This window comes from Helianthus annuus, chromosome 10 (assembly GCF_002127325.2).
Source record: "Helianthus annuus cultivar XRQ/B chromosome 10, HanXRQr2.0-SUNRISE, whole genome shotgun sequence".
Classification (NCBI taxonomy): Eukaryota; Viridiplantae; Streptophyta; class Magnoliopsida; order Asterales; family Asteraceae; genus Helianthus; species Helianthus annuus.
The window spans coordinates 154904149-154915441 of NC_035442.2; the positions used below are offsets into that span (position 1 = coordinate 154904149).

At 39.1% G+C, this 11293-nt stretch overlaps 1 protein-coding gene and 1 long non-coding RNA gene across 2 annotated transcripts; one reads left to right on the forward strand and one right to left on the reverse strand.

Annotated features, from left to right (window-relative positions):
• The first annotated feature begins 247 nt into the window (after window positions 1–247).
• Window positions 248–1321, forward strand: LOC110886098. Its single transcript, XR_002562619.2, has 2 exons — window positions 248–392; window positions 750–1321. It is a non-coding gene; the product is annotated as an uncharacterized LOC110886098 (long non-coding RNA).
• A 1148-nt stretch (window positions 1322–2469) lies between these two features.
• Window positions 2470–5010, reverse strand: LOC110882951 (probable leucine-rich repeat receptor-like protein kinase IMK3). The gene is made up of 3 exons (XM_022130831.2): window positions 4179–5010; window positions 3165–3662; window positions 2470–2639 (listed from the first exon to the last, which is right to left on the reverse strand). Exons 1-3 carry the CDS (start codon window positions 5008–5010, stop codon window positions 2470–2472), a joined length of 1500 nt encoding a protein of 499 aa, XP_021986523.2.
• Window positions 5011–11293: the final 6283 nt, after the last annotated feature.

Below are 11293 nucleotides of genomic sequence, written 5' to 3' on the forward strand. Positions count from 1 at the left end.
ACTAATCCAATCTTAATTTCTTATTGTCCCCTTTATCTTTTTCGGTTTACTAATACAACATCGATTTCAGGTTGGGTTAGAACTTGATTTTGGTTCTCAGCAGTCAGCCCGGTTTGGATATGCATCAGGACCCGCATCCTTTTTTCTTATTTTCTTTTTCCTGTTCACATCCACCTCTTAAGCCCAGCCCAAAAAGAAAGAATATTTTTTTGTTGGATAAAAGCCCATTGCATTTGGGTTGCATATTGCACACAGAGGACGAGCATCTAGGTTATATTTCTGCTACGCTGCAAACTAGAAAAATCGCCGCTGCCCTACCCTATGCAAGCCAGCCTCTATCCGCTGTTGAAATCGGCTGCTAGCTGTTTTTTATGCTTACTAATCAACCAGAGGTTCGTAACTATGTTTATTTTGCTATTTTAATGTTTTTTTGGTTCATTCGTTGTATAAATAGGTAGAAATTGTTGTTGTAAATTCGGGAAAAAAACGGATTGATCAGATGAAGTTTCTTTTACTACTAATTGTTTTGATCTTTTCAAACGCGACATGAAACCTAAATGATTTTTTCACCCACAGTTTTTTATAGATTGACTCACAAAACATTTTGAAATATATATTATGTTAACCATCTTTCATTTCATAGCCCGTTTTTTGTGTGATTCTCACATTACATTTTCTTTTAAATTCTTCACTTTCAGTTGATTGGAACGCTTGATTCGAGCTCTCTCTGAATTTTATTTGATCTACAGGTAATGGCGTTTGTTGTGAAAGTGTTTGAACATCTTAAAATTCATTTGGAAGAGTTAAAAAAGCCACCTAAGATGTTTGGTTACAAAGTTATTAAAGTTGTGGATTTGGAAATGTGTATGACACTCTAAAGGGCGAAACATGGTTGCTATTGAGCGTATTAAATTCATTAATTTAAGCGATTTCACCCTGAGTTTTGGAAGGAGATCATTATGCTTTCCCGTTACATCTCTAGGAATCTGACGTCGTGATCTCTCTTGTCGGATTTTGTGATGAGAAATGTGGATTTTGTGATGAAAAATGCGGATTTTGTGATGAGGAATATGAGAAGATCCTTGTACAAGTATTCATCTAATGCAATCCGAAACAGTCTGTTAAACTCCACTATTGCTACATGGACACAACGTCTCAAGATATGTCGCAAGCGGGCTAGCCTACCTTCGTATTTGTTTGTGTAAAAAACAAGATGCAATTATTGGTTAAAGAGTATCAAAGGTGTTGTATAAAAAATGTTATCTCTTAGTACATAAAATAAATTTTAATAATTTACGTCTAGTGAAAACTTCTTTTTTAATGTTTTCATCAATTAGTTAGCTTGTATGTCTTGATTATCATTTGGTTTTGCCGTTTTGGTTGAATTGGTTATGAAATTGCATTTTAGGTATACGTTTCATGTATTAATGAGTTGACATTTTGTTATGATTTAAATGAATATTTATTAGAAATTGTTATTTGATTATGATTTACATTGTTATTGAATATGGTGCTTTCGAAAGCTTCTTATCAATGTGATAACCAAAAGGATTTTATAAACTTTTAGTGTGGTCATATTCAAGGTACTTTGTGGGATATTATGATTTTATAAACGATTAGATTTTAGTGCAAATTTGTAAAAAAGAACACGAACATAAGAATTCAGAAAAGTTCAGTGCAATGAATGGTTAAGATTTTGTAAAAGAGGAATACACTAATGTGCTTTTCAGGTAATTCAAGCCAAAACGTTAAGCATAGATTAAGTTGAACCTTTTTCTTTGTATATTTAACGTATCAATCATAAATTTTTTTCTCATCTTTCATAGGCTTCCGCTTTGAGGTAGACCGTATCATACTTATTGCCTCATACTTAGACCACCCGTAGTGGGGCGTTTTTTTAAAAAAAAATTGAAAAAAAACGCCCCAAAACGCCCCCCACCCCATTACACCCGGCGTTTTGGGGCGTTATTTTCAAATAAAATGGAAGTGGGCGTGATTTTTAAAACGCTGAAGTTTACTTAATGTGGCCAATGGGAGTCTGACAACCTACTTTTTGTATGTGCTTGTGTTTGACCAGCCAATCCATTTGTTTCCTCTTTTTTTTTTAATGATTGAATGGGGGTTATTGGCATAATGCCTCACTACGCCACTTTTGCTATAATGCCCCAACGCTGACTAGGACGCCACGTGTCGGATAATGCCCCATGGTGGGGGCATTATAACCCACTACCACTACACATGGTCTTATAGGCTTCCATCTAAGACTTATATACATTACATTTAAAAAAATTATATTAACTATTGTCATTTGACTATTTTCCAAAAAAAAAAAAAAAAAAAAAAAAAAAAAAACCCTTATTCGTAAAATCAAATTAAATTCACACTTAAATTTACAACAAAATAGATCTTAATTCAAGAGTAATAGGATTATAATCTCCACAACCCCTAAGGCCCTAACCTCTGGTTTCACTAGCTTAATGAAGATCCGACGTCACCATCATCTCTGGAACTTGTGGTGGAGTCTGGTTTAATCTCTTCCAACTTCTGAAGAACGAGCTGAACATCCGACTGATCCCATGGTGATATATACATACATTTCAAAAACAGTGTCAAACTATTCAATAACTCGTCGTGACCAACTGCATAAGCATCTTTTATCAATTCATTATTAAAGAAAATCTCATTAGGGGTTCATTCTCCTTCCACAATAAAAGCCACCCATTGTGGTAAGTATAGACCATTAATCGCCTCTCTGGTGATTTCTCGATTAGGAGCTCTAATATTATCACACCCAGAATATTGTTCGTTGTGAAACTTCTGTGGACTATATTGTGGAGGCTATGCAAACCTCTAGCCACTCCTTTTACTATTTGCATACTTATTCACCAATATACCTGCGTTTCGGGTCCTCCAGTTGCATTCATGTCAACAAAATGAAGTGTCTTTAACACGAAATGATTCGAATTTTAAAGAATTACCATATAGATAAATAAATTATATGCAAACTTGTATTTACAACGAAACAAATCTTGATTCAAGGATGATAGAATCATAATCTCCACTATCACTTACCTCCATTTTCACTAGCTTAATGAAGGTCTAGCACCACCATCATCAACTAATCTCTTCTAGCTGCTAAAGAACCAGGTGAACATTCGATCGACCCTGTGGTAATGGATGAACACATCGCATAGCCAGTTTCAAACTATTCAACAACTCATCATCACCAACTGTATCATCTTCCATCAATTCATGATCAAAAACCTTACTAGTCCACTCTTTTTTCGCCGTCAAAACCACCCATTGTGGTAAATCTTGAACCTCTCCTGGTGATTTGCCAGTTAGGAGTTCTAACATTATCATTCCCAAACTGTAGACATCGGCTTTTGTATTAGCTTTGTTGAGTGTTGTAACCTCGGGGGCCTGGTAGCCAAGATTATAGGCTGTTGAAACCATATGTGAGTGTTCATCGGTAGTCATGAGTCGTGACAGCCCAAAATCAGAAATCTTGGGGTTAATGTTCTCATCAAGCAAAACGTTGCTTGATGTTAGATTTCCATGGATTATATTGTGATGGGTGTGGAGGCTTTGCAAACCTCTAGCCACTCCTTTTGTTATTTGCATTCTTGTTGGCCAATCTACCCGTTGTTTGGGTCCTTGAGCTGCATTCAAGTCGGCAAAAGCAAGTATCTTGAGTACAAAATAATCACAAAGTTAAAGAATTATCAAACCTATAGGATTAAATAACCTAGTTACCGGTTTTATGCAATATTTTCATAGCGTTACCGCAGCCACATTATTTACTAGTTGGACTGGTCTAAACTAACCCGTTTAAAAACCAATTGAGGTAATAGTTAACGTAAAGTAAATTATGGAAGTACTGTACGTTATCTTTGGGTGTGGATTTGATGTATTAACAAAACATGAAGGTACATAAGCAATGATATATTGGAAAACAAAATTAACAATTCTAGCATAATAGTCCACATTCACCTAGTCACCATCATAACCAGTCAGCCCAAATGAATACGATTCAGGAGTAGCGAACTGGCCAACCGGGCTGGTTGTTTAGCGCTTACGAAAAGAGAGAACAATGTTTTTTTTTTATTCTTGTTTGTTTGAAAAAAGAAGAATAATAAAATAATAACGGAAGAACATGGGGGCTAGTTACCACTTACCATGGAGAAAAGCAGCACGACTTCCTTTGCGCATGTAATCAAAAACGAGAATTTTATCTCCATTTGGATCCAAATAACAAGCCCTCGTTGCTAAAAGATTCGGATGCCTAACTTTCCCAATAAATTCTAATTCAGCTTCAAATTCTGTATCACTTTTAGTAACCTTTATTCTCAGTCTTTTTACTGCAACTTCAAAACCATTTTCTAATGTTGCCTTATAATCACTCCCATATATGCTTGTCCCCATTGTCTCTACTTTTGCGCAAAAAAGATCAACGACTGTGAAAGGCATTGTACTATCAAAGTAGCTAATTACCACTTTGCCCGTGTTAAGAAAGAGCACCCCTTTGCCATTGGAGAGAGGTACGCTCAATTCATCAACGCGTCTGGATTTGTGAGAAGTGGGAACATTAGTCATATTCATATCATGACGCTCTTGAAACTGAAGTGCAATCTCAAGCTTTTTCACAAGAAAAGACGTTGTTGGGCGTCGTTCACGAGAGTCGTGCGAACACTGGAATGCAATGTCTGAAAAAGTTTTCAACGAAGTTGGGTCCATATGTGGCGTGAGATCTTTAAAGATAATTTGGCGTAACTTGTTATCTTCGTAGTTTTTTTTCCATTTAGGCACTAAAATCTCTAACGGGTTGGTGTAGCATAATCTCCCACAGAGGACTTCAAATAAGACGACACCAAAAGAGTATATGTCTGATTCTTTGGTTAGGGAGCACGTCTTCATATATTGGGGATCACAGTAGCCAAGGGTACCTGCAGCATTGGTGATCACATACGTGTGCTTCTGATTAGCAGGTCCTATTTTTGAAAATCCCATATCAGAAAGTTTAGCGTTTCAGTTGTCATCTAGCAGGATGTTGCCACTTTTTATATCTTTATGGATAACTCTTTGGTGAGTGTCCTTGGGATCGTGAAGGTGGGCTAACCCCTTCGCAGCATCAAGGCATATCTTGATACGATCTGTCCACGTGACGTGAGAGCAGGGGAGCTTAAATGACGATCGAGGCTTCCATTAGATGCATGCTCATACACAAGGATCTTCTCACCATCCTCGTCACAAAATCTGAGAAGATAGATCAGATTCTTATGTTTGCAATGAGAAAGCATCACAATCTCCTTTAAGAACTCAGAGTATCCTTGCCCACAATTACTATTTGTCAGAACTTGATAATCAAACTTTTATTATGATGAATCAAATACAAAAAACCAGAACAAATCAGTCGGCACAGATTAACAGCCAAACAGTGAACAAATATCTCCAACTGGATGATCTAATACAGGAGAAGGTAAACAACCCTAGACTCACGAATTAACTTGTGAGGATATGGTATTTTAAGAGAGTAGAGAATGATGAGCACGAAGGATGAAATGCTTCAATGATTGAAAGCCGGAACCATCTTCCCATTATATGGGCTAAACCCTAAACACACCAGCGAGACACCAGCTGTCCTCAACGGCTACAAGCCCAAGGAAAGACTGTCTTTAACGGCTACAGGCCCAAGGAACGGAAGCCCAGCAGGAACGAGTCCGAGACACAAGGTGCCCAACCTCACAAACAAATTAAAAGGAAATGGTTAACGAACAAAACAACTTATATAAAGTTTTATAAATAAGGAGAACATTTATACTAGAATTATACATGTATTTTAACATCCCCCCTCAGTGTAAATGTGCAAAAAGGTTGGAGAGGCCTAATGACTTACACATGTCAGAATGGGCCTTTGGCAGCAAGCCTTTGGTGAATATATCAGCCAGCTGATGTTCAGTTTTAACTCCATATGTTTTGATCAACCCTGAAGCAATTTTCTCCCTTAAAAAGAACAAGTCAACTTCGAAATGTTTGGTTCTGTCGTGAAAGACAGGATTGGCAGCAATGGACAGGGCTGTAGTGTTATCACATTTTAGCTGAACTGGAATATTCACGTCAACTTGGAGTTCTCTCAAAACATTTAGAAGCCACAACACTTCACATGTGGCACTACACATGGATCTGTATTCTGCCTCGGCAGAAGACCTTGAAACAACACTTTGTTTTTTACTTTTCCATGATATCAAGGATTCACCAAGGAATATGCAGAAACCTGTAACAGATCTTCGGCTGTCCACACATTTAGCCCAGTCTGAGTCTGCAAAGGCGGTTAGCTGAAAAACATGGCTCCTTTTAAACATAATCCCAGTACCAGGAGCACCTTTAAGATATTGATGTGTGTAAAATGCAACATATAAAACACATCAATTAAGGCATAAAACTAACCCTTTTTAAGTACTAATGTTGGAAAAAGAGTGTTTTTGTCTTCCTTTTGTATTTTCAGGATGAAATGAGCTCAAAATCACAAAAGAAGCAAAAAGACCACTAATTCTACCATAAATACAAGAAAAGGAACAAAAGTAGACTGCCCGGACCCTCAACGGCACCTCCCAAAGCAAAAAGAAAGAAACAGAGTCTGAACACGCCCCGTGTCCAGCGAACACGGGGGCGTGCCCAGGAAGCAGCAGAAAAGACAAACCAGTAGAAGCTTCCATTGCCCACCACGGGGCCGTGTCCAGCGAGCACGGGGGCGTGGTGAAAGTACAGCAGGCGCATTAATTGTAATTCGCAATTACAATTAATGAGGAGAGAGAGTGTCAGGCGGGCACGGGGCTGTGTCCAGCGGACACGGGGCCGTGTCCAGCCCTCTGTTCAGCCTATAAATAGAGGAGCTTGGCTTCATTCTCTCTCATCCCTTGGCACACCACCTCTCTCACACCTCATCCACCACCCACCACCACCATAACACCATCATCCACCACCATCATCCATTGTCCATCGTAGAGTGTGTGAGTCGTCTCGGGATCCAAGATTGATCGTAAGAGTTCTTGACAATCAAGGCCATGTTTGCCTAAGTCTCTTACATCACTTGGTGAAGACAAGTGTTTAGTATAATACTTTTTATTTTTAATCTTTTGCACTTTTTATTTGGTTTTGTATTAATGACTTTAATAACTAGTTACTTATGTTGAAGGTGATCTTTCCTTATCGTTTGTCCGTGGTGTCTTGGCATTATTTTACTGTCTATATAAAATAAAAAATTTTCACCATTCATATCTCCACGGTCTATATGGAGGTATGTTGGCTACCTGGTCGGGGGTTAAGGGAACGGTTTGGTAAGGGTCTTGCCCTTGTTCAGCGTTTAGAGGTCCTGCTTGGGACCTGGGTCAAATTTAGTAGGATCTCCTTCAATGCCCATAGGTATTGGATGGCGGGGATCCAAACTCTTTGACCCCCTCATAAGTTAACTACTATTAATACTATAACCCGGCTATTTAAGACTGTATCTCTGCTGACTCAGACTACTTAGCCGAGGGTAACGTCACCGCCAGAAGCGGGGCCTACCACAATTTGCATTAATAACTTAATTCATTATCTTTCAATAATCCGACCCTTTAGGATTGTATCCTTGCTGACTCAAACTACTGGGTTGAGGGTAACGTCGCCTTCAAAAGAGGGGCCTACTACAATAACTAAGATAATCTCTTAAACCAGTGCAAAAGTGCGAAAATAATCAAAGGTTATACTAATACACGTGTCGGATCCAAGTGATTCATCTTGTCTATCTGTTTTTATTTTATTTTTATTTTCAGCATTTAGTTAGTTTTTATTTTTTTTAGTTTAAAATATTTTTCTAACCTTTTGATTTGATTAGACGTTGAGGATAAACCGGTATTAAAAGCTCTTGTGTCCTTGGACGACCTCGGTATCTTACCAACACTATACTACGTCCACGATGGGTGCACTTGCCCATATGTGTGTTTAGTGTTAGTGAGTATCGTGTTTTATAAATTTAAAACTTGGCTAAAAGTGTAAAAATGGCTTAAATATACATCTAAAATATACTACACTTCACGCACATCAAGTTTTTGGCGCCGCTGCCGGGGACACAAGGATTTTAAGAAAGTTAGGAATCAACGGCCTAATCATATTTTTATTTTTCTTTAATTTTTAGGATTTTTTTTCTTAGATTTTTAGCTTCTGCAGAGCTCAACACGGGGCCGTGCCTGCTGAACACGCCCCGTGCTCAATCATTGGAACTGGCAATCCTGTTTTAAGTCAGACAGTAGGCTGAACACGGGGCCGTGTCCACTCAACACGCCCCCGTGCCCAAGGTTCAGTTACTGAAAACAGAACCGTTAGATCCCAGCGGTTAGTAATTTCTGACACAAACATGAGTGATAGTAATTCTTTTTACTTTCGGCACTCTTATGGTTTGTGGTGTCGAATATGTGGAGGCGAACATGAGGAATTAAAATGTTTTTTCCTCACTTATAGGCCCCACTATATAGACCCACCGATTCCTTGTAACCTTAAGAGAGGCGAAAGTAAAAATAAGCACTATTTCTCCCTCGAATGCGCCCAGCCAGATATTCTAGGAGAAATGCTCCTTGACGAGCTATTTCAACTAGAAGAACTACTTCTCAATTGGTCAAAAGAACTTAGGAAGGATTTTTTAGATCCATCTCAAGATGATGACCATGAGGAAATGTTGGAACCGCATTCCGACAACCTCGTTGCTCCCGAAAATACCTTCTTACCTAGAAAAGACGCGGACGATAGTCGTCCCTGTGCCGATTGTGCCGTGAAGGACTCCCCATCGACTTCGTTCGATGCATACATAGACCTGAGCGATTCGGCATACACCTTCTTTAACGAGAGCCCGGGAAAGGGTTGGACTTGTCCACCTAGAATGAAAATAGGAATTACCCTCACCGACAACCTCTTGCGTTCTCGCCTTAGTATAGGACAATTAAGGTATCTTAGGCACTATGGGGTTGTTCCAACAAGTCAAGAGCCACCCGATATAGATTAGCTCCTTAGTAAAGACAAAACTTCATAAGACAGCTTTCTGACACGGGGCCGTGCCCGGCCAACACGCCCCCGTGTCCATCAAAAGATTCCCCTCTATCAGAACGTCAGAATACGGACAAACTGTGTCAGAATTTCATCTGCACACGGGGCCGTGTCTAGCGGACACGGGGCCGTGTTCAGCAGGCTGTCATTTTCTATAAATGCAGCCAAAAATCCTGCACATTTGGACCAACTTGGGGACAGAGATTTGAAGGAATCTTCTCTCAAACAATCCTAGGTAAGTCTAAAAGAAGTTTCCAACAACCCATCTTGTCCTTTCCTCTTCTAGACATTTCCTTCTTCTTCATCTTTCTTCAAGAACTACCATGAAAAGTTTGAATTTTCAATCTTTGTGGTAGGGAACAATGAGTTTTGATCATAGAATCTTGGTAAAAACATGTTATGTAACACTGTTTAAAGTTATTTACTGTCAAAAGGCTTGCATAAACTCAGAAAATAACTTAAAAACCCAAGATTCCTTGCTCCAAAATTCTGCAGAAAGATGAACACGGGGCCGTGCTCAATGAGCACGGGGCCGTGTCCAGAAACTGTTTCGTCATATAAACTGCTTTTGGTTTATTTTTCGTAGAATGGCGAGTGAAAACAGCGAAACATCATCCGTTCATTCCTCAAACAGCCGAAGGGGAAGGAGGCCTTCCGTTGAAGCTACACTTGTACACTACGTGATAGCGCTAAGGGAAGCTCTCGACGAAATGACGTCAGTGGAGGAGGTCCTTATTGACCGTATTAACGATCTTACAATGGGACTTGAAAGCAGCTTCCAAGAAATTAACCTTTTGCACCAAAGGTTAAACATTTTGGTAGCACCCCCTATGGAACCAGTCCTCCCACAACAAGACTGGAACTTAGCACTCGGTGTTAACAACCCTACCGGGTGGGGAGACTTTCCCACAGAACCTCCTATGGAAAACCCACAAGAAGTTCCAGCGGAAGTTGAAACTCCTCAAACCAATGCAAGCGAACCCTCTTTTCTCCTTCCAAGGGAGGTAGAGGAGTGGCTTGCCGACATATGAGGAGAACCGCACTCGAAAGGAGGAATTCTACAAAGCCTTATCTAACCAAGACTAGTATCTTCTTGGAAATTTTGCTAAATTAAAATAAAACGTAGGGCTAGAACTCCATAAGTTTAATATCTATATAACTTTTATCTTTATGTAATGTCTCTCTATGATTTGCAATGTTATGATGGTTTTTATGATTGATGGTTGTTTTGAGAATAAAACACACTCATGGTGGTAATGGATGAAAAAGGGAACGAGAAAAAATGGAACCATGCACGAAGAACAGAGCAACCCGACAAAAATCTCCATCACAGAAGGCTCAACACGGGCCGTGCCCAACCAACACGGCCCCGTGCTGAGCCCCTGCAGAAAAATCACCCAGTTCAGGTAACTGGACACGGGCCGTGTTCAGCGGACACGCCCCCGTGTCCAGGCTTCTGTTTCAATTCTGTAATTTTTGTTACTGGCACTTGACCACGGGGCCGTGTCCAGGATGCCAGTAACAAAAATCTTTGCTTTTTAACACACTTTTATACATTCTAATCAACCAAAAACTTTATTTTTGGACACATTGAGGACAATGTGTAACTTAAGTGTGGGGGGGATGCTAAAACCTTGAAATTTTGCAAAATCCTAAACACAAGCCTTACACAAAACTCTATTGGAACCGCTAAACACCCCAAATTTTTTCAAAAACTTTTTCATTTTTTTCATTTTTTTTTACTTCTCTTAGTTTAAGTTGGGAATAACAAGTTCTAAAAAGGTTATATTTTTACAAGTTTACAACCGATAGCGTCGTGATAAAAAAAAAAGAACCAACATAAGAAAATTATGAAACGGCATAACAAGTCTAGTTTAAAATTCGATTATATATGCTTGGTCACATTAAAAACTCATTCCCACAAAAGTGAGTTTTGAGCCTTTATTGAGCATAAAAAATACACATATTTAGATTAAATGCTCATTTTTCGTTTCTTGTGTGAATAGCCGCTCGGTCCTTACAAATCTAGAACTTGCCACGACGATACATTCCCGGTCCTTACCAACTTAAACCCAAGTAAGTAAATGATGGAGGCATTAGGACTAACCATTTTTCTTTCAAAACCATTATTTTTCATTTTTTTTACCTACCCAAAATCCCCCTAAGAAAACCCTTTTGAGCCTAAACCTTTCATTTCATTACCCCAAAACCCCTT